The sequence below is a fragment of the Kogia breviceps genome, chromosome 3, assembly GCF_026419965.1.
Source record: "Kogia breviceps isolate mKogBre1 chromosome 3, mKogBre1 haplotype 1, whole genome shotgun sequence".
Classification (NCBI taxonomy): Eukaryota; Metazoa; Chordata; class Mammalia; order Artiodactyla; family Physeteridae; genus Kogia; species Kogia breviceps.
The window spans coordinates 142148881-142173260 of NC_081312.1; the positions used below are offsets into that span (position 1 = coordinate 142148881).

At 40.3% G+C, this 24380-nt stretch overlaps 1 protein-coding gene across 2 annotated transcripts in view; it reads left to right on the forward strand.

The window, feature by feature from the left end:
- The window catches only part of MYO1E (myosin IE), a 214987-nt gene that overhangs the window by 95996 nt on the left and 94611 nt on the right, over window positions 1-24380 (forward strand). For both annotated transcript variants that reach the window (XM_059056186.2, XM_059056187.2), the window contains exons 2-4: window positions 1579-1722; window positions 8176-8265; window positions 11299-11393. In XM_059056186.2, coding sequence (XP_058912169.1) covers window positions 1579-1722; window positions 8176-8265; window positions 11299-11393 — 329 coding nt within the window. The remainder of the gene's footprint in view (window positions 1-1578; window positions 1723-8175; window positions 8266-11298; window positions 11394-24380) is intronic.

The window sequence follows — 24380 nt, forward strand, 5'->3', positions numbered from 1 at the left end:
GATCCCCTAATTCAGACATTTTTTCTCCTTTATCCAAACTCCTCTCAAAAGTAAACTCCTGAGGAGGGAGAGGAGCCAGTCTTGCTTGGTTCAGTGCCCACCACGCTTGTCCAGCATGTGACACGTCCAGTAGGATGCACGGAGAGCTTGAAGGGAAGGGAGAGTCTTCTAATATCTTGCCATGTATTATTTGTCATTATTTCCTATGTATTGGCTTGCTTTTTTTTTCCCCATGAGTGTAAATTATAATGAATATCCTTCCTTGTCTAGTCTTGTCTGGCAAATTCAAAATATTTTGGGTCCACTTCACGGCACCTTCTCCAGGAAGTGATTTCTGTCTCTCCTGGGGCAAAGGAGTCTCCACCCACTGCTGGAACACCCATTTTACATGTGTTTACATGTTGACTGTTGTGGACGCACAAATTATGAATCATTTGGTGGCTATCTCTCATGTCTTTCAGGAGACCATGAGCTCCCCAAATGCAGCCACAGTGGGGCTCCCATCAGTCCTTAGCTCCAGGACTTGGCACGTAGTCCAACACATGGGGGACCCCACTGCAGAAATGCCAAGTGATAGGAAGCCCTGCGAGCCACAGGGTGCTCAGAGGCCACCCCTGGTGTTAAGTTGTAAATCCAGTAAACAGACAAGGGCTCTACCTATCTAAGGAAGCTGTGAGATCAGACGAGGTTCTTCTGTCCGTAGCATGTTCTGTGATCGTGTTTAGGCCGTCCTGTCCATTTCCTTGTTAATATAGCAGTGATCAGTCATCAAAATGTAGCTTATCTTTTGAATATGAAAGGCCAGTATTACATCGACAGTGGTAAGTTCATGGATGGAAAGCAATTCAGATGGCTTGAGAAATTATGACAGTGTGACCTAGCCATTGTGGGATACATATTCTTTCCACTTCTGAGTTCTGTCATATAATTTGCAAAACAAGTCTAGGAAGTTTCTGTTTCATTGCTTATTTTACCGGTCAATTCTACAAAACAATAAGGTTGAAGGAATTATCCAAGCCCATTGATCATTTACCATGCTGTACTCTGGATACTGCTTGGTGCTTTACATGTTGTTTTATTTAATCCTTACAGCAACTCTATGAACTGGGTCTTATTTCCCATTTTTACAAAGAGAGAAAAGCCTAAGTGACAAAAAAGCTTAGATCACTTTTCCCCACTTCACTTATGTGGCAAAGCGGAAATCTGAATCCAGATCTTTTGTTTGTTTGTTTGTTTTTTTGCGGTACGCAGGCCTCTCACTGTTGTGGTCTCTCCCGTTGTGGAGCACAGGCTCCGGACGTGCAGGCCCAGGGGCCATGGCTCATGGGCCTAGCTGCTCCGCGGCATGCGGGATTCTCCCGGACCGGAGCATGAACCCGCGTCCCCTGCATCGGCAGGTGGACTCCCAACCACTTCGCCACCAGGGAAGCCCGAATCCAGATCTATTGATAGCAAGATCTTTGTTTGCTTTGCTCATTCTCATTTGATATCAGGAATATTTGGGAACTCAGTGACATTTTTTTTTTTCCTCCAGGAGAAAATAAACCATCCTCATAATTGTGTGTTTTCTGTTTGCAGGGAAGCAAAGGTGCCTACCGGTACCACTGGCAGAGCCACAATGTCAAGCACAGTGGCGTGGATGATATGGTGCTGCTCTCCAAGATCACAGAGAATGCCATCGTGGAGAATCTAAAGAAAAGATACATGGACGACTACATTTTTGTATCCTTTATTAGTTTCTTTGGACATTTCTAAGTGAGATGACATGTCTGTCCTAGTATAAGGTCCATCTGAAGTTCTGAACTGACACTATTTGCTCAAGTCATTTTCACCATTGCAGAATGTGGTTTTGTACTTTCTGTCCCTTGGTTCAGGCTGTAGGAAGGGCAGAGATTGTGCCAAAGTTTTCCCCTGGCATTTCACAAAAGCAAGATGGAACCAGGGACTTCCCTGGCGGTTAAGACTCCATGCTTCCACTGCAGGGGTCACGGGTTCCATCCCTGGTCAGGGAACTAAGATCCCGCATGCCACGCCGTGTGGCCAGAAAAAGAAAAGATGCAGCCCAGTATTCCTCTGTTTCAGTCAATGGCACTGTACCTTTGACGTGCTCTAGCCACGCACGTGGTGTCTAAAACCTGTGCTCTTCCTAGAGAACGTCCTGGTCTGCAGAATTCTGTCGATAGCGCTCCCTAATCGCAAAGCAGAGATGGTTAAGTCCAGACTTAAAAGGTTTAAAAAAGATTGCCTCATGCAAAACGTATGCCATTTTGCCAGTTTTTCTGTATTCTAATGTTTACGAAAAGAAACATGAGAGAGAAGTGGAGATCAACTGTTGAAAATGTCTGACATTCTTGAGTTGTTCTTTATGTTTCAATTTTAGCTTGCCAGATACCAGTTTTTTGGTAGGACTTTAAAAAATTCAGAATGGAAATTTGATTCAAATATGTGTTGACTTCATATAAACAGAACTGTGATAGTGCTTAAGTTCCTACAGGATTTAGGAGTTCTGTTTGGTGTACCTATGTAAAGTTCTTTTAATAGAATTATTGTGGAGTTGGTCATAGGTAAGCAAGGGTCTATGAAAATCTATACAGTAGTACCAGAAAGTTTAACCGTGATACTCTTGGTGGCTTCTGAAGGTATGGTGTTCTGGATGATCATTAAAAGGGGAGTCTTTGCAACTATTGTAACATACATTTTAGATTTTAACCTCCAAACCTTGGGAAGGTAAAGTTTTCACATTCATAGCTTCTGTTTATTTACAATGCTCCTTTGACTCTTAGGTAGAAACACCCATACCAGTGCAGCAGTACTTTTGCAGGGACTGCCTATTCCATCATTGGTGATGAGGGAGTTCAACTCACCAGTGTTAATATTAATAGACATTATTCCAGGGCACTTGGGCGGTTCTAACCAATACTGTGCTGTTTCTTGTTTACCACAGGAAAATTTTCCAAATATCTAGGTAGTTAAATCCCTAAACCTCTGCTTTTAAGCATTAATAGATATATTTGGATTCATTAGCCACATTATAGTAGCATCTTGATCAGGTGTGGAAGCCCACTGCCTAAAGACAAAATCCCACCCACCACAGGATTTTAATGGAACGTAGCCATGCTTGTTGGTTTACTTGTTGTCTGTGGATGTTTTTAGGCTACCATGGCAGAATTGAGTATTTGCAACAGACCCTATGATGCGCAGAGCCTAAATTATTCTCTGATCCTTTACAGAAAACATTTGTTGACTCCTAGATACCTGCACAGAGCTTCCTTTAATTGTATGGAAGCAGTTTTATTCAGTTGTAAGTTTTCATTTTATTTGGTCAAAAAATTGAAATATGCTCACTTTATCTGGGCTTATCATCATTTAAAAGGTTTTAATCACTTTTATGTGCAAGACCTACGGCACATGGAAACTGGCCAATGACGGATCAGAAAGAGTTGGGATGAATCTGGACAGCCTGGCTTCAAGCTTTAATCTGCATGAGCTTGGTGACCTTACACAAGTTTTGTGGTCTGTGTTCCTTGATTTCCTCACCTGTAAAATGGGAGTGATAATAAAACCTCCCACATGAGGCTGTTGTAAGGTAAAATGAAATAATGAATGCAGTGAGTACAACGTAAGCATTAGTTATTATTATTGTACACTAAGGCAAGTGTGTAAGTTCCTCCCATATTTCTGAACTATGTTCCAAAACTTCAATGATAAGTTTGCTTATTGGACATTCAGATGCATTTTACCATAGAAGCTTTTATTTAAAAAATTTTTAAATTTAATTTATTTTATTTTATTTTTGGCCGCGTTGGGTCTTCGTTGCTGCACATGGGCTTTTCTCTAGTTGCCGTGAGTGGGGGCTACTCTTCGTTGCGGTGTGCGGGCTTCTCACTGCGGTGGCTTCTCTTGTTGCGGAGCACTGGTTCTAGGTGCATGGGCTTCAGTAGTTGTGGCACTCAGGCTCAGTAGTTGTGGCACTCAGGCTCAGTAGTTGTGGCTCAGGAGCTCTAGAGCACAGGCTCATTAGTTGTGGTACACGGGCTTAGTTGCTCCGCGGCATGTGGGAATTTCCTGGACCAGGGCTTGAACCCGTGTCCCCTTCATTGGCAGGCGGATTCTTAGCCACTGCACCACCAGGGAAGCCCCATAGAAGCTTTTAAATGGAGGATTGGTTTATTGACAAGCCCATAAAAGACTCATTTCCAGTGGATGTAGTTAAACTCATTATTCATTGGAATGTTCTTAGAACGTGGGCTCAGCTTATTACATTATTTACATAGGCATGGTTTGTTTTTTTAAAAAAAATTATTTTATTTATTTTTGCTTGCGTTGGGTCTTTGTTGCTGTGTGGGGGCTTTCTCTAGTTGCACCGAGCAGGGGCTACTCTTCATTGCAGTGCGCGGGCTTCTCATTGTGGTGGCTTCTCTTGTTGTGGAGCATGAGCTCTAGGTGCGCAGCCTTCAGTAGTTGTGGCGCACAGGCTTAGTTGCTCCGCAGCATGTGGCATCTTCCCGGACCAGGGCTTGAACCCATGTCCCCTGCGTTGGCAGGCAGATTCTTAACCACTGCGCCACTAGGGAAGCCCTATAGGCATGGCTTTTGATCAGCTGGGTAAGAAAAGAAAAAAATGTCAGTGGTTATCAGCAGCCATTCCATCATCAACCTAGACAGACTCACTTTTCCCCCTGCAGATCGTTTACCCCTAAAACACTAGAAACTCCTAAGAACAGGGACTATGTCTTCTATACCTTTTAAAAAGCAAAGTTTAAAAACCACTTTAAAGCAATATGTGTTCATTTAACACGATTTACAAAATGCAGTTAACTAGAAAGGAGAACATTAAAATCCACTGCTATTCCCACCATATAAGGTTTGTTCCTATTAACCTTTTGTATATTTTTCAATTTAATCACATATAAACATATCTATGCTTAGATATGTGCTTTCTTGTTAATTTTAGCCAAAAAATGGCATCATCCTGCATTGTTTACTTCTTAGTTTCCTGCATAATTCTTGGCATGGTGCATTATATTAGATGTTCATTGAAAATTTGTTGACTATGAAGACTCGCTTTTTATATTCAGACAGCAGAATTTTAAAGTGACTCACACAGAGGGGGCTGATTCCCAGCCTTTGAATCAATGTCTTTGAATCAATGACTGACTAATCATGTGTTCTTCCAAGCAAATGAGTTAGTTGACCACTAATAGACTTCGTGTTGTAGAAACCTCTGCCCACTCAGTATATGAGAAACTCGGCATCAGCATGCTTTCCGGCAATAGCACAGAGCAGCTTTCAGCTTTGAGGAAGCTTGATGGCTCTGTTGGATGTTTATGAAATAATACCAAGGGTCTAACTGTAAATCTTCTCCTCTGATAAGTGATAAAAGCCTCCTTTATAAGTTCAATGCCAAGAGAATGTTATTATGATAGAGTAGAATGATTTTGAATGAGTTTTTCCTCCTCTCTCTCCTAAGCTTAATAGTTAAGACAAGAAGAGATTCGCCTTTAGGTTAAGTTATAAAATTGCTCATTTTACCTATTCTACATCTCATAGCAGCACATTGTTTCGTACTGAAGGTCAGCATTTGGAACAATCAATTGTTAATGCATTCAGGCTGACTGCACATTTCTTTGTTCCACATTAGAAAAAAAATCTACTTGGAAAATGCGAACATTGTTAACCAACAAAAACCCATTTTTTTCAGCTATTTATCCTAAGACCAGAAAGGTTTCATTTACTATCTATTTTTCCTGAGTGTTTCCACACTTCTTACAATTACGTTCTAAAATATAGGAGGGAAACCTTGCAGTATTTTCTCTCTGCTTGGTGAGGTATCATTTATAGCCACTTGGCTGACAAAAATAGTTCCTGTACAAAGCACTCCATGCTCATTTGGTCCAACTTTCTCCAAACTTGTTTTTCCTCAAAGACCACATGCTCGAGTGTGCTTGGCATTTTCCGCCCTTGAATTAGGAGTTGAGACACTTGTGCCAGACCAACCAGAGCTCGGGGCAGCGCCATTGATTTGAATGAGGTTTGACCCTTGGCCGTCAGTTCATGTTGGGGGGCAGCCACTGCAGTTAGATGAACATGAGTCTGGTTCCTGGAGCCAGGGGCTCAAGTTCCAGCTCTGTCGTCTACACATATGTGACTTCATGCAAATCACCTCACCTCCCTGCCCCACCTCAGTGATGAGTCCAGGCAGGTCGACTAGATGAGTGTGGGCAGTTTGGGGGAATTCACTGGCTATTTAAATTTTTTTTTTTTTTTTTAAACTTTTAAGCTCTTAACCTTGCCTTATAAGACCATTAAAAACAAATTTACAGAAGCTGCACTACCATCACATTTCATAAAAGAAAGAATATTTTAACACCCAAAAAGTAGAAAGGAAATAGTGTAAGAATAAAGGATGGTCCTTTATACTGAATATATTGGGCTTTATAAAAAAATTCAGGGCACTGTTTCTCTTTTTGTCGTTCTTGCTACAGATTGATGAAAGTACAAGGATCCACAGAGCAGTATTTGGGAAACAATCAATTAAATATCTATTGGCTGCCTTCTGTCTTGCATATGCTGTTAAATAAGATGGCATTTATCTTATTTCCGGTTGGTTTTTTTTTTTTTTTTTTTTTAAATAAATGTATTTTATTTATTTATTCTTGGCTTCATTGGGTCTTCGTTGCTGCGTGCAATGCACGATTTTCTCATTGCAGTGGCTTCTCTTGTTACGGAGCATGGGCTCTAGGCTCGCGGGTAGCACGTGGGCTTAGCTGCGCCGCGGCATGTGGGATCTTCCCTGACCAGGGCTCAAACCCGTGTCCCCAACAATGGCAAGCAAACTCTCAACCACTGCACCACCAGGGAAACCCCGGTTGTTGTTTTTTTAAATCATAACCTTGTGTATCTCCATACAATTTGAAAATTAACCTTGGGCCACACCTTTCCAGCCAAAGGTTGTGTGGGTAGAGACAATGATGGAACAGCTTTTTCCAAAGGCACACCTGAATTATGCAGCAGGGAGTGGGAGTGAGTATTGGAGTTACCTGGAGAAGTGGCCCAACCCAGTAGATGACCTGTGCTGTCAGGGAAGTAGCTGAGGTCTTTGCAGACCCAAGCAGGTGGGAAAAGCATATTTGTTTCCTTTAAATTCCAAATCAAATTCTCTTGTCTCCATTCTGATTTAAGTAAATTTGTAGCTAGATAGGAGCTACGTTATTCATTTCAAACCAAACTTTATTTTTCAGGAGTCCTCCCAAATAATACCGCCCGCGAGAGCCCTACTGGGATCTCTCTTCCAATCTGAGTCGTGGATTCAGGATTGGCCTAGAATACTCCAAAAGAGGTTTTTTTCTTTGAAAGTCTCCTTGCCAGAGTTTATGTAGACTACTTAGTGAAAATCAAGACTTTACAAGATGTCTTTTCACATAGCAGACTATTAACAGTAAAAAAAAATGTTGGTTCCTGACCTTCCCAGGTGGCACAGTGGTTAAGAATCGCCTGCCATTACAGGGTATATGGGTTCAAGCCCTGGTCCGGGAAGATCCCACATGCCGTGGAGCAACTAAGCCCATGTGCCACAACTACTGAGCCTGCGCTCTAGAGCCCGCGAGCCACTACTACCGAAGCCTGTGCACCTAGAGCCCATGCTCTGCGACAAGAGTAGCCCCCGTTCGCCGCAGCTGGAGAAAGCCCATGTGTAGCAATGAAGACCCAACACAGCCAAAAATAAATTTAAAAAAAAAAAAAAAAGAGCAGGACTGTTCAGTTCATCTTATATCCCTCTACTTGTTAAACAGGTAAATGAATATGTTTTTAGTGTACCTAAGAGACATGAAATTTCCAAGGAAAAAGTATTTGCTCTTTTTACTCCTTGGTCATTTGTTTTGTTTTTTCCTAGCTGTGCGTGTCACCAGTCTTGAAAGAATGTGCTTCAATTCACTTAAAATAACGATTTCTTTTAGTAACGCTTTGGTAATTAAGTTCATTACTCTTCCTGAAGAACAAAACCTGAGCTAGTTGGTAATTGCTTTGTCTTTATTTGTAATCTTTTAGAAGACAAACCTGGGAGCTTTTCGTTGGGACAATCATTATGAATTCTTGATAATATCTGGTTGCTTAATTCAAAAAAATGTGTAGCTATGAAGATTAATGATAGACCTTAACTGGATTTAAACTCAGACATATATAGGATCTGTATTAATCTCAGTCAACCCTTTCAAGCAGATGCCATATTTTGGGGAAAAGGAAATTGAAATGTACCAAGGAGCGGTAAGTTACATGCCACATAAATTACTGTAGTGTTTGGGGGCTTTTATGATGCATGGGCAATCGAAGTTTTTACTACATTTGCATTTTCTTATTATGAATTATTTATTGGGGAAATGCAAGTAGGTGACATTGTTTGATTTTTATTAATGTGCTGCTCTTTAGAGTACAGCTCAAAAAACCATAGGAGTATTATTATTGGAACATTATATACAAAGTTAGTTAAATAGGATGTAGAACTTACAGCTTCAGGCATCTTCCTCCTTCCACATATGTCACAAAATTCTAAGGACTAAAAAAAAAAAACACTACTCGGTAAAAAAAAAATAAATAAATAGGGCAACATGAACTTTTCTCTGCAAATCACTTAAGCTGTGGCTATGAGTGGAACATGAAAAATGAATCTTTTATTACTTCATTTATTAATGTGACCCTGATCTCTATTCAGACCCAGGTCCATAGCCATTTCAGTTGTGTGATAAAAATAGAATCCATAATCCTAATTAATATATTTCGTCCCATGGCTGATCACTTCCCCAGGCCTCCCCATCTCTGCATCTTTTTCCTTCCCTCTCTCCTTTACAGCAGAAGCACAAGAGCGTTCATTAATCCTGACCCCTGGAAAACAAACAAAAGGGAGCCCACACAAATTCATCAGTTGAAGTGGAAGGCAATTTACCCAGAGCAAGAGCCCACCCCATTGTTGCCAGATGAATGGTGCTGGTAGCTGGAGCCGAAGGAGGCTGCCACGCGAAAGACCTTTGATAATGCTGCCTTTATGGGAGCCCAGCACAAGGGAAACACTGTCAGTAGAGGCTGGGCCCTGCCCTGGAGCCCTGATCAGCAGGGCCCCGGGGCAGCAGGCACGGAGCTGGCTTGGCGTCCTCAATGACAGCCAAAGTGGGGTGGGTGGAAGTGCTGTGTATTCATGTTGTTTCTTCCCATTTCTCTGAAAAGCATTGCTACATGAGTCCCTTTCAGATCATTCATCTTTTGAAGAGTTCTCTTTAAAGAAATGCCCTAGAATTTTAAAAAATATATTTATTTTTAACTGCTAGTGGTAACAGAATGTTGTAAAATTGGTATTTACTTAGTGCCAGGTACTATGTTACACTTGCAGCAATAATAAATCAGCCCTGTATGCTGGCTATGGATTACTCTTCATCCCCATTTCACAGATGAGGAAACTGGAGCTCAGAGAGGTAAAGTACTTGAATATATTGAGTGTTGAAGCTGGGAGTTGAAGTCAGATCTCAGTGACTTTCAGGGGTAAGGGAAGATCAGGTGGAGGAAATGCTTACCCTATAATTCTCATCGGTAGCTGAGAAGTACCATGAGTCCATAGACGGGAAACCAATTTGAAAACTAAGAAGTGACATGCAGAGGTCAAGTATAACTAGCTAAGTGACTTTGAAGCCTTATTGGGCAATGACTTGCCCACTCCTTTGCCTCCACTTCTCACAGCTTTCTCTCCACTCCATTTCCTTCCATTTTCCGTCCTTTTTTTTTTTTTTTCTGGCCACGCAGCACAGCATGAAGGATCTTAGTTCCCCAACCAGGGATTGAACCCGTGCCCACTGCAGTGGAAGCTTGGAGTCTTAACCACTGGGCCACCAGAGAAGTCCCTCACCCTCTTTTCTTTTCCTGTTTCCCTGTATTAAAGATAATAATGTGAGCAGTCTGGGCTGGAAGAAGACAATTTAAGACTCTTATCCTGCAGTGCCATCTACACATCCCTTCTCACTATGAGGTGAAGGCAGGAATGACATTATTTTTGTCCCTGTATAGAATGATGCAGTCCATCAGTCCCAGGAATAAGCTAGACCCTCATGAGCAGTTTCCTTTCTGAGCCCCCTGCTCACAAGTGGGGAGCCGTGGGCACTGGAAACACCAGTGCTTCCCATTTGTGCAGGCATCGAGCAATCTCGCACCCCTTGTCACTCCACTCTGATCCGCCAGAGCTTGCAGTGAGTGGCAATTTCTGAGCCAGGCCCCGTACACTGTAGTAACTTGCTGTGTGACAAGGCTCAAAGCTGGATTAAGTAAATCCTGCTTTACCTCTGCCTTTTACTTACCTTTTCTAATTACTTTCCCATCCTTCATCTCAGTTACCTTGTGAGATGTGTACCATGGACATTATTATTCCCACTCTAGAGATGCAAACCAGAGAAGGGAAAGGCAGAGTCTAAATGTCTTCTCCCTCTGGATTTGGCTTTCTTTTCACTCTTTTATGGTAGATAGTCTTAAATTTAAGGCCTGTTCTTTCTCCAGCTTTCCACCATATGAAGTATTATTCTTTTTAGTGATTTTTGAGGAAGTGGTGGAAGTGGTGCCAAGAAACTGAAGAAAGCAGGGCTGCAGTCGTCCTGACACAGTGAGTTTATTGGTGGATTTATATTTATGCATAGCTAAGATATCCCATGAGACTGAAGCACAAACCCACTATCTTGGCGTGGTAGGATTTTTTGTTTTTCCATGTAGAAATGGAACAAACTGGTCAAATCTGTTTATCTCTTTAAAGAACCTCACCTCCTGCCTTCTTCTAATGGAAAGTTTTTTCCTTATTTTCATATAGTCTCACTTAATTTCCTGTGGGATGCCAGGATCTTCAACTTGCCTCTTAGAAAAAAAAAAAAAAAACTATGTAGAAATTCTGAATTAGTGCAAGTCAGATCCAGGTTTTTAGTAAGCCCCTCTTAAGACCTGTTGCCCAAATGTCTTCAGAAACACTTAGAAATGGAATGTGGTCTACAGAGGTGTGCTGGGTGGAAGGGTGTGGTATCGAAGTATCTGAAGACATTGGTTATGTCTGAAGGCTGAATCACACATAGACCTACAGAAAAGTCCTTCCAAATTCCATCTTCATTGTTATAGGTGTACCTCCTCATGACCTTAGCAAGTTTATGATTCTTGTATTATGCAACCTTTAAGACTGGAACTATACAGCGGTGTATTCATTTCCAAGGCCAAGAAACAAATGTAATGTGTTGCTTTAACTGACCATGGTTTTGTTTGTTTGTTTGTTTTCTTTTCCAGGCACAGTATGAAAACCCACCACATATCTATGCTCTTGCAGATAATATGTACAGAAACATGATAATTGACAGAGAGAACCAGTGTGTCATCATCAGGTATGGAAAAGAGCCTTCTTAGGTCCGGGGAACATGAGACCATGCTGTAGTTAGGACTCTGTCAAGGAGCAATGCTTTTGCAGCAGTTGCTCATTCCAGAGGCTGGTTAATGTATCTGAGTAGCAAGCAGCCTGTTAGCTTTGCCTTGGTTTATTTTATAACTCCAATTCATAAAAGGTTTGAGCTTCTGTGAGGTTGCTTTTTATACCCCTGTCCCTTAAGGCATTAAGGCCTTAGGGCACATGGTTCTAGCTGGATCTTTCTCTGATTGTCATCAGGCCTTGAAATAAAATCATAAGCCACTTCCCCTCCCATTTGATTGTATTATGGCTTTACTCTGAATTGGAGATCCTTTATGTTACAAGTATAGTAAGCATGTGTCACTATTTTGTCAGCTGGAATCTTTTCTCTAGGTCCTTCTTTTTCCTTAATAATTTAATATTTGGGTTGGCCAGAAAGTTCATTTGGGTTTTTCCATAACACAGAAAACCCTGAATGAACTTTTTGGCCAGTCCAATAGTTCGAGTTTGAACATTTTGGGTTTTTTATCATTTGCCTTTAATTTTCTGAGGACATTACTGGTCAATGCCAGCATTAGGTGTCTGTAACTACATTTCACAGTCCTTGTAACCTGACCTAGCTCTGAGTCTTTGCTGGGTTGAAGTGCTTTTACAATTTTGTTTACCATTACGAACATTTTCAAACATACAGAAAATGTAAGCGTCTGTATTTCCATCACTTAGAACTTGACAGTTTTTAACATTTTGTCATATTTGCATTCATCTTCTTTAGTTACTTAATTTTTTAGTCCTTCATTTTTCAAAAATGAAAATTGAAAAGGTTTTATGGATATTTACAAACACGAAATTAGAAAGAATTATAATAAGCACCTGTGGGGCTTCCCTTGTGGCGCAGTGGTTGAGAGTCCGCCTGCCGATGCAGGGGACACGGGTTCATGCCCCGGTCCGGGAATATCCCACATGCTGTGGAGTGGCTGGGCTTGTGAGCCATGGCTGCTGAGCCTGCGCGTCGGGAGCCTGTGCTCCGCAACGGGAGAGGCCACAACAGTGAGAGGCCCGTGTACTGCCAAAAAAAAAAGAAAAAAAATATAAGCACCTGTGTATCTATCATCCAGCTTGTACAACTATTAATAGTGTACAATATAATAATATAGTGACCAATCCTATTTCACCTAGTCCTCCCCTCCTGCCCCACTTGATTATTTAAAGCAAATCCTAGGGAGAAAATCATTTCATTTGTCAATAATTTAGCGTGTACCTCAAAAATATCATTCTTATCACACCTGAAAAAAAAGAATAATTCTTTCAATGTTGTCTAATATTATCAGTGTTCCAGTTCCATGACTGTCTTATAAATTCTTTTCTACAGTTGATTCATTTTTATTTAGGTTCCAAAGGCTCACACTTTGTCCTGCTTGTGTGTCTCTCAAGTCTGTCGTTAACATTTCTCTCTTGTTCTTTTTGTTTTCTTAGCATTTATCTGTTAAAGAAAAAGGTTTGTCCTGCAGAATTTTCTGTAGTCTGGTGTTAGCTAATTGTATACCGTGACTTTGCACTGTCCTCTCTATTCCTGTAAATTGACAGATCTAACAGCTTGCTCAGGTTCAGATTCAATTATTTGGCAAAAAAATGCTCCATCATTGATGCTGTGCACTTAATGCCTGTTGGTCTGTCTTTGTGTGATGTTCAGATTTCCAGTGGGTCAATCCATTATAAATTCTCATTTCACAATCATCATTTAATTGATGGTTGAAAAAGCATCATTTTCTAATTATTCCTTCTACATTAATTTATTAGTTGGAATTTTTATTTGTTTACCATAAAATACAATCTATATGGGAAAATTAGATTAAAAAGCTTGATTTGTTGTCTTTATTTACTGATTTTTCAAGCAATGAGTTGATGCCCTAGCAGCAAAGTAAAATGTTTTTGTTTTCAATATCATTCTACACTGGTAGATTTTAAATACCTTACTTGTTGAACAACATTGCAGTTTTTGTTTAAGCTCAAATAATTCTACCTTTGGCCAGTGAGAGCCCTTTGTATTGGCTTCTTTGTCCCTTTGACATAACTCCAGTAGTCTTTGATAGTTTCCTTATTTAAGATGTTCATAACTCCAGTAGTCTTTGATAGTTTCCTTATTTAAGATGTTCGAGGAGTGGGGCAGGGCAGCCAGGAGGGAGTAAGAGAGCCCGAATGGAGGCCGGGTCAAAGGTCAGGGCCTTTTCCTGGCTGCCGTGGCAAGGATCCCTACCTAAACACTGCAAGTGACTTTTACCCTGGAATTCAGAAATGTCTATAGGACTGAGACTGGACCTGCTAAAGCTGTCTCAGGGCATTGATGAGGAGTGTTGTTCAAAGGAGGTTTGCCATTGGGAAATATGCCTAAAGAAAAGTAAATAAATGAAGCTTTAGATAAGGAATTGATGAAATAAATCTACAAAGAAGCCTTATTAAACCCTTTCGCATCTTATATATGGAATATTCAAGATGTATAAAGAAATATGTTTCTATAAAGTAGGGATAAGGAAATCAGGCTAAAAAACACATAACTCCATTTATAGGTACAGATGGTACCTGTATGTGATTGTGATAGGAATGGGCAATGCAGATATGTTAATGACTTTTAAATTATCTAAAAATATCAAATTCAAAATTTGTTCAAAAATCAAACAACAAAATTAAATAAAAGGTGAATAGTACAGTATAAAAAGTAGAGCAACAGGAGGACCTTCAAGATGGCAGAGGAGTAAGACGTGGAGATTACCTTCCTCCCCACAAATACATCAAAAATACATCTACATGTGGAACAACTCCTACAGAACACCGACTGAATGCCGGCAGAAGACCTCAGACTTCCCAAAAGCCGTGTGGCTAACAGGGTCTTGGTGCTCCAGCCAGGTGTCAGGCCTGAGCATCTGAGGTGGGAGAGCCGAGTTCAGGACATCAGTCCTCCAGAGACCTCCTGGCCCCTCATAATATCAATCGGTGAGAGCTCTCCCAGAGATCTCCATCTCAATGCTAAGACCCAGCTCCACTCAACAACCAGCAAGCTCCAGTGCTGGACACCCCATGCCAAACAACTAGCAAGACAGGAACACAACCCCACGCATTAGCAGAGAGGCTGCCTAAAATCATAATAACTTCACACACACCCCAAGATACACCACCGCATGCAGTCCTGCCCACCAGAAAGACAAGATGCAGCCTCATCCACCAGAACACAGGCACCAGTCCCCTCCACCAGGAAGCGTACACAACCCACTAAACCAACCTTACCCACTGGGAGAAGACACCAAAAACAGAACTATGAACCTGCAGCCTGTGAAAAGGAGACCCCAAACACAGTAAGTTAAGCAAAATGAGAAGACAGAGAAACACACAGCAGATGGAGCAAGGCAAAAACCCACCAGACCAAACGAAGAGGAAATAGGCAGTGTACCTGAAAAAGAATTCAGAGTAATGATAGTAACAATGATCCAAAATCTCGGAAATAGAATGGAGAAAACACAAGAAACATTTAACAAGGACCTAGAAGAACTAAAAAGCGAACAAACAATGATGAACAACACAATAAATGAAATTTAAAATTCTCTAGAAGGACTCAATAGCAGAATAACTGAGGCAGAAGAACAGATAAGTGACCTGGAAGATAAAATAGTGGAAATAACTACCACAGAGCAGAACAAAGAAAAAAGAATGAAAAGAATTGAGGACAGTCTCAGAGACCTCTGGGACAACATTAAACGCACCAACATTCGAATTATAGGGGTCCCAGAAGAAGAGGAGAAAAAGAAAGGGACTGAGAAAATATTTGAATAGATTATAGTTGAAAACTTCCCTAATATGGGAAAGGAAATAGTCAAACAAGTCCAGGAAGTGCAGAGAGTCCCATACAGGATAAATCGAAGGAGAAACAAGCCAAGACCCATAATAATCAAACTATCAAAAATTAAATACAAAGAAAAATATTAAAAGTAGCAAGGGAGAAGCAACAAATAACATACAAGGGAATCCCCATATGGTTAACAGCTGATTTCTCAGCAGAAACTGCAAGCCAGAATGGAGCGGCAGGACATATTTAAAGTTATGAAAGGGAAAAACCTACAACCAAGATTACTCTACCCAGCAAGGATCTCATTCAGGTTCGACGGAGAAATTAAACCCTTTACAGACAAGCAAAAGCTAAGAGAAATTGGCACCACCATACCAGCTTTACAACAAATGCTAAAGGAACTTCTCTGGGCAGGAAACACAAGAGAAGGAAAAGACCTACAATAACAAACCCCAAACAATTAAGAAAATGGTAATAGGAACATACATATCAATAACTACCTTAAATGTAAATGGATTAAATGCTCCCACCAAAAGACATAGACTGGCGGAATGGATACAAAAACAAGTCCCGTATATATATGTTGTCTACAAGAGACCCACTTCAGACCTAGGGACACATACAGACTGAAAGTGAGGGAATGGAAAAAGATATTCCATGCAAATGGAAATCAAAGGAAAGCTGGAGTAGCAATTCTCATATCAGACAAAATAGACTTTAAAATAAAGACTATTACAAGAGACAAGGAAGGACACTATGTAATGATCAAGGGATCAATCCAAGAAGAAGATATAACAATTGTAAATATTTATGCACCCAACATAGGAGCATGTCAGTACATAAGGCAAATGCTAACAGCCATAAAAGGGGAAATCGACAGTAACACAATCGTAGTAGGGGACTTTAACACCCCACTTTCACCAATGGACAGATCATCCAAAATGAAAATAAATAAGGAAACACAAGCTTTAAATGACATTAAATAAGAAGGACTTCATTGATATTTGTAGGTCATTCCACCCAAAAACAACAGAATACACTTTCATCTCAAGTGCTCATTGAACATTCTCCAGGAAAGATCATATCTTGGGTTACAAATCAAGCCTTGGTAAATTTAAGAAAATTGAAATTATGTCAAGTATCTTTTCCTACTACAACACTATGAGACTAGATATCAATTATTGGAAAAAAAACTGTAAAAACTACAAACACATGGAAGCTAAACAATACACTGCTAAATAACCAAGAGATCACTTAGGAAATAAAAAAATACCTAGAAACAAATGACAAAACACGACAACCCAAAACCTATGGGATGCAGCAAAAGCAGTTCTAAGAGGGAAGTTTATAGCAATACAGTCCTACCTCAAGAAAGAAAATAAATAAATGAGAAAGAAGAAACATTTCAAATAAACAACCTGACCTCACACCTAAAGCAATTAGAGAAATAAGAACAAAAACACCCCAAAGTTAGCAGAAGGAGAGAATTCATAAAGATCAGATCAGAAATAAATGAAAAAGAAAAGAAGGAAACAGTAACAAAGATCAATAAAACTAAAAGCTGGTTCTTTGAGAAGATAAATGAAATTGATAAACCATTAGCCAGACTCATCAAGAAAAAAAAGGAAAAGACTCAATAGATTTAGAAATGAAAAAGAAGTTTAACTACTGACTCTGCAGAAATACAAAGGATCATGAGTGATTACTTATAAGGAACTATATGCCAATAAAATGGACAACCTGGAAGAAATGGATAAGTTCTTAGAAAAGCACAACCTTCCAAGACTGAACCAGGAAGAAATAGAAACTATAAACAGACCAATCACAAGTAATGAAATTGAAACTGTGATTAAAAATCTTCCAACAGGGCTTCCCTGGTGGCGCAGTGGTTGAGAGTACGCCTGCTGATGTAGAGGACACAGGTTCGTGCCCCGGTCCAGGAAAATCCCACATGCCATGGAGTGGCTGTGCCCATGAGCCATGGCTGCTGGGCCTGCACGTCCAGAGCCTGTGCTCCGCAACGGGAGAAGCCACAACAGTGAGAGGCCTGCGTACCGCAAAAAAAAAAAAAAAAAAAAAAAAAGTCTTCCAACAAACAAAAGCCCAGGACCAGATGGTTTCACAGGCGAATTCTAACATTTAGGGAAGCGCTAACACCTACCCTTCTCAAACTCTTCCAGAATATAGCAGAGGGAGGAATACTCCCAAACTCATCCTATGAGGCCACCATCACCCTGATACCAAAACCAGACAAAGATGTCCCCCAAGAAGAAAACTACAGGCCAATATCACTGATAAACATAGATGCAAAAATCATCAACAAAATACTGGCAAACAGAATCCAACAGCACATTAAAAGGATCACACACCATGATCAAGTGGGGTTTATCTCAGGGGTGCAAGGATTCTTCAATATACACAAAACAATCAATGTGATACACCATATGAAGAAACTGAAGGATAAAAACCATATGATCATCTCAATAGATGCAGAAGAAGCTTTTGACAAAATTCAACACCCATTTATGATAAAAACCCTCCAGAAAGTAAGCATAGAGGGGACTTATCTCAACATAATAAAGGACATATATGAGAAATCCACAGCCAACATCATTCTCAACGGTGAAAAACGGAAACCATTTCTACAAAGATCAGGAACAAGACAAGGTTGCCCACTCTCACCACTATTATTCAACATAGTTCTGGAAGTTTTAGCTACAGCAGTCAGAGAAGAAAAAGAAAAAGGAATCCAAATTGGAAAAGAAGTAAAAGTGTCACTGCAGATGACATGATACTATCATAGAGAATCCTAAAGATGCTACCAGAAAACTACTAGAACTAATCAGTGAATTTGGCAAAGTAGCAGGATACAAAATTAATGCACAGAAATTTCTTGCATTCCTATACACTAATGATGCAAAATCTGAAAGAGAAATTAAGGAAACACTCTAATTTGCCATTGCAACAAAAAGAATAAAATACCTAGGAATAAACCTGCCTAAGGAGACAAAACACCTGTATGCAGAAAACTATAAGACACTGATGAAAGAAATTAAAGACGATACAGACAGATGGAGAGATATACCATGTTCTAGGATTGGAGGAATCAACATTGTGAAAATGGCTGTACTACCCAAAGGAGTTTACAGATTCAGTACAATCCCTATCAAACCACCAATGGTGTTTTTCACAGAACTAGAACAAAAATTTTCACAATCTGTATGAAAACAAAAAAGACCCCAAATAGTCAAAGCAATGTTGAGAAAAAAAAACAGAGCTGGAGGAATCAGGCTCCCTGAATTCAGACTATACTACAAAGCTACAGTAATCAAGACAGTATGTTACTGGCACAAAAAACAGAAATATAGATCAATGGAACAGGATAGAAAGCCCAGAGATAAATCTACGCACATATGGTCACCTTATCTTTAATAAAGTAGGCAAGAATATACAGTGGAGGAAAGACAGCCTCTTCAATTAAGTGGTGCTAGGAAAACTGGGCAGCTACATGTAAAATAATGAAATTAGAATACTCCCTAACACCATACACAAAAATAAACTCAAAATGGATTAAAGACCTAAATGTAAGGCCAGACACTATAAACCTCTTAGAGGAAAACATAGGCAGAACACTCTGACATAAATCAAAGCAAGATCCTTTTTGACCCAACTCCTAGAGAAATGGAAAGAAAAACAAAAATCAATAAATGGGACCTAGTGAAACTTAAAAGCTTTACACAGCAAAAGAAACCATAAGCAAGACGAAAAGACAGCTCTCAGAGTTGGGGAAAATATTTGCAAACAAAGCAACTGACAAAGGATTAATCTCCAAAATATGCAAGCAGCTCATGCAGCTCAGTATGAAAAAAACAACCCAATCCAAAAATAGGCAGAAGACCTAAATAGACATTTCTCCAAAGAAGATGTACAGATTCCCAACAAACACATTTAAGGATGCTCAACATCACTAACCATTAGAGAAATGCAAATCAAAACTACAATGAAGTATCACCTCACAGCAGTCAGAATGACCATCATCAAAAAATCTACAAACAATAAATGCTGGAGAGGGTGTGGAGAAAAGGGAACCCTCTTGCACTGTTGGAGGGAATGTAATTTATACAGCCACTATGGAGAACAGTATGGAGGTTCCTTAAAAAAGTAAAAGTGGAACTACCACATGACCCAGCAATCCCACTCCTGAGCATATACCGAGAAAATCGTAATTCAAAAAGAATCATGGGGCTTCCCTGGTGGTGCAGTGATTGAGAGTCCGCCTGTGATGCAGGGGACTCGGGTTCGTGCCCCAGTCCGGGAAGATCCCACATGCTGCAGAGAGACTGGGCCCGTGAGCCATGGCCTCTGAGCCTGCGTGTCCGGAGCCTGTGCTCCACAACGGGAGAGCCCACAACAGTGAAAGGCCCGCGTACTGCAAAAAAATAATAATAATAAATAAATCATGTACCGCAATGTTCATTGCAGCTCTGTTTACAATAGCCAGGACATGGAAGCAACTTAAGTGTCCATCGATAGATGAATGGATAAAGAAGATGTGGTACATGTATACAATGGAATATTACTCAGCCATGAAAAGAAACAAAATTGAGTTATTTGTAGTGAGATGGATGGACCTAGAGACTGTCATATAGAGTGAAGTAAGTCAGAAAGGGAAAAACAAATACTGTATGTTAACACATATATATGGAATCTAAAAAAATAAAATGGTTCTGAAGATCTTAGGGTCAGGACAGGTATAAAGGCACACATAAGAATGGACATGAGGACACAGGGAGGGAGAAGGGTAAGCTGGGACGAAGTGAGAGAGTGGCATGGACTTATGTACACTACCAAATGTAAAATAGCTAGCTAGTGGGAAGCTGCTGCGTAGCTCAGCACGATCAGATCGGTGCTTTGTGGCCACCTCTAGAAGGGTGGGATAGAGTGGGTGGGAGGGAGACACAAGAGTCGGGGGGATATGGGGATATGTGTATACATATAGCTGACTCACTCTACATATACATGTGTATGTATAGCTGACTCAGTTTGTTATATAGCAGAAACTAACACACCACTGTAAAGCGTTATACTCCAATAAAGATGATTTAAAAAAAAAAAGATGTTCCAGGCTCATATTGTACCTTTTCTGCCAAGCCTTGGAATCAGCCATTCCATCACAAACCGTGGATCATTTTAATGGGAAATAGTATTTAGAGGGACTTCCTGGTGGTGCAGTGGTTAAGAATCCACCTGTCAATGCAGGGGACACGGGTTCGAGCCCTGGTCCGGGAAGATCCCACATGCCGCAGAGCAACTAAGCCCGTGTGCCACAGCTACTGAGCCCGTGTGCCACAACTACTGAAGCCCACGTTCCCAGAGCCTGTGCTCTGCAACAAGAGAAGCCACTGCAATGAGAAACCAGAGCACTGAAAACAAAGAGTAGCCCCCGCTCGCCTCAACTAGAGAAAGCCCGCACAACAAAGACCCAATGCAGCCAAAAATTTAATTAAAGAAAAAAAAATAGTATTTAGAGACCATCAGTCTAGTCACTAAGAGTGCTCACTGCTGTCTGTTAACAGTGCTTCTTATTCTTTTCAGAGGACAAAGGCAAGGAATATGAACTTTTTAAGAAAAAAATGAAACATGAGTTCATACTGATAATGTCCAGTTCATTTTTTTTTTTTTGTAATTTTTTCGCCACGCAGCATGCGGTATCTTGGTTCCCAACGAGGGATCGAACCTGTGCCCCCTGCAGTGGAATTGCAGAGTCTTAACCACTGTACTGCCAGGGAAATTCCACAGTTTATTTTTAAGATTATAGGGTTTTTACGTCTTTGGTTTTTATATGTGTATCGCATTTTTCTTATGTTGAAAACCTTGATTTCTGATGACATATTACAGTTACTTGCTCTATACTGTGTAGGTGCATAAAACTATAAATAAATAAGTATATATAAATGTATACTTATAAATAAATAATATATATAACATAGTAAATAATGGAATAAAGCAAATCAATTCTGTTAAGGCTTGAAGATAACAATACCAACATTATTCGCAACTATACTGAATTCACTTAAAATTTTTTTGTTCTTTCTGGTCCTTAGGATGTACAATCAAAATATTGGGTTTTAAAAGTCCCTTAAAATAATTCTTTTCTGTGTCATTAACGTGCCAACTTGAACTACAGTTAGATTCATTTATTTCATTTTGGATTTTAGGAGTTTAAATTTTTTTAATTTTAATTTTGTTATATAATTGTATAAATTATTACAGGGCTCTAAAGTCAAAACTATAAAACAAAAACCTTGAAGCGTTTCAAGGATATAGACTTCATGACATCTTACCTCTAAATGTTTCTCTATGCATGTCTAGAAAATAATGTTTTCTAACTTAGCCCCAATACCATTATCACAACTAAATAATTAATACCTACTTAATATCATCTAAAGATAAGTAGTCTCTATGTAAATTTCTGTGATTGTGGCAAACATGTCCTTTCTTGCCAGTTTATGTAAATCAAGGAGTACTGGCTGCATTTGGATACGAATCATTTTTCTAATCCTACCACAGTTCCCCTCTCCCATTATTTTTTTTTTCCATTGACTTGATCAAGAGACCAACCCACTTTTCCTATAGACACCTTTTAGATTGGTCCAGTTGCTTCCTCATGGTCTCATTACTCTAATTCCTTCACTTTTCTGTAAATTGGATGTTAGATCTAAATTATTTAGCTGCAGGTGAAGCCCTTTGGAAGGAACATTGGGTGTTGATGAGTTTGGTTGCTGGATTGGAAATGCTTGCGTTTGACCCCAAGTGGAGGTCACTGGCCAATAAAGAGTTAGGAGGTGTTTTCGTTTTTGTTTTTTTTTTGTGGTACGTGGGCCTCTCACTGTTGTGGCCTCTTTCGTTGCGGAGCACAGGCTCCGGACGCGCAGGCTTAGCGGCCATGGCTCACGGGCCCAGCCGCTCCGCGGCATGTGGGATCTTTCCAGACCGGGGCACGAACCCGTGTCCCCTGCATCGGCAGGCAGACTCTCAACCACTGTGCCACCAGGGAAGCCAGGACGTGTTTTCTTGACTTGAATTAAATGAGAGAGGATAGGATGAGTTTTCTAATATATTCCCTTGCCCTTTTTCCTTCCTCCTAGGCCCCTAGTGAGATGAGAAGGAAGGGAATGGTCTTGTTGCATGAGCTTCTCCAGTTTGGAGCTACTTCTGTTTTTAGTAGCCCACCTCTTTCCCCCTCTTGGATCCCCTCATTCTGTCCTGCAGGGTACACTTGCCCTGAAGCAGGACACATGGCCACTTCTAGGATCCTTCTTTCCAGTGTTCAGGTGGCAAAGACTTGAAGGCCCTGCTCCAGGGATTTCTATTGCAGTGTCTGAGCTTTAATATAGGAGATGGTAGAACAAGGAGCTGCTTTAACTTCTGACACTAACCACCACCCCAAGTCAAGCCAAACTTCACACATGAAAGGCACAGTCCTCCACAAGACACCAGCTGCAAGTTCCAGGGTTCCCACCAACCCCTCAATTTCAGTAATTTACTGGAATGACTCACAACCCTCATGAAAGCACTGTGCCTATGGTTGCAGTTTTATTAGAGCAAAAGGATACAAAGCAGAACCAGAAAAAAGTAGAGACACAAGGGCAAGGTCTGGGAGAGGTCCACGTGTGATGCTTCTGGGCCTCCTCTCCCTGTGGAGTCATGGATGGTGTTTCCTCCTTCCAGTCGTGGTGTGGGAGTTGACAGTATTGCCATCTAGGAAGTTCACCCAAGCCTTTGCTGTCCAGAGATTTTATTTGGGCTCAATCACATACTGCCTGCATGACTGACGGGTAGTCTCCAGCCCTCCTGAAGACTTGGGCCAATATCTGTAGCCTCCATTTTCTCCATGGGTCAGAACTTAGACACGGCTTTCCAAAGCTCTTAATCATAAATCACTGGCCAGTTCCCAAAGATCCCAGACAAATTTCTTTACTACCCAAGAGCTGTACTTCATCTGCTTTGAGAAAGTAGATTTGCTGTCTCTGCTGTGCTGTGGTTCACTCTCACCAGCTCTGTGATCCTGGGCAGCAAACCTAACACTCATCTGGGCCTCGATGTCTTCACTTATGAGTGAACTGATTGACCAGATGACCTCTGAGGTCTCTCCTGGTTTGGGGGTTTTGGAACTCTTCCAAATAATGCTTGAGGGAAGGGAAAGCAGGGAAATGCTGTTCTGGGTAGAGAAGCCCAGAGAAGTTTGCAGCTACTGACATGGGAGAGCTGGGTCCTCATTCAGCTAGGGCTGAGTCCAATGCTGCCTACCTGAATGCACTTGTGAACAGAAAACATGCAAAACCAATTTTCTGGGGGCTGGAAGAAAAGTCTGCTCCTTGTGCAGAGGGCTTCTGCCGTAGCTGGGGAAACTAGGAATTTTTAGTATTCTTTAATTAGGAAATAAAAAAATTAATGATGATCTAATCTCTCTGGTGTTCTTTTAGACTTTCACCTTCTGATTTCCCTGGTATATGACCTTATCTACATGATGAAATGCATATGCTTTATTTTTTATCTATTTTTAATTTTAAAATAAATTATTAAATTTATTTTTGTATCTGATTTGTTAAACATTTTATTAATAATATATGTATATAAATATTTTTTGTTTAAAGCATTTAGCTTTAGAGAGAAATATATTTGGGATTTCCATGGCAATACATATTTTATGCATTTTAAATCATGCTACACAAGAAACTGAAATGAAGGTCAAATACATTTAAAGAAGTTTTTTAAAAGAAAATTATATTAATGTGATAAAAAAATTTTTTATGATTTTTTAAAAAATTGAAGTATGATTGACCTACAGCACTATGTTAGATCTAGATGCACAACATAGTGATTCGTTATAGCTGTACATTACAAAGTGATGACAACGAAATGTGTATGCTTAGATGGGGTAATGCAGCACATAGAAGCAATCTTATCAGTTCCATCCCAATCTTAGGTTTTCTGAAGAGGTAGATACAGTGACAGGATGGACTGGCAGCTGATTATTTCTGGATAGAAATCAGTGTAACAAATTGAATTTAAAAAGAAAGAAATCAAGGAAGAAGACAAGCTGCTTTCTCAAGTGCAGACCTCCATCCA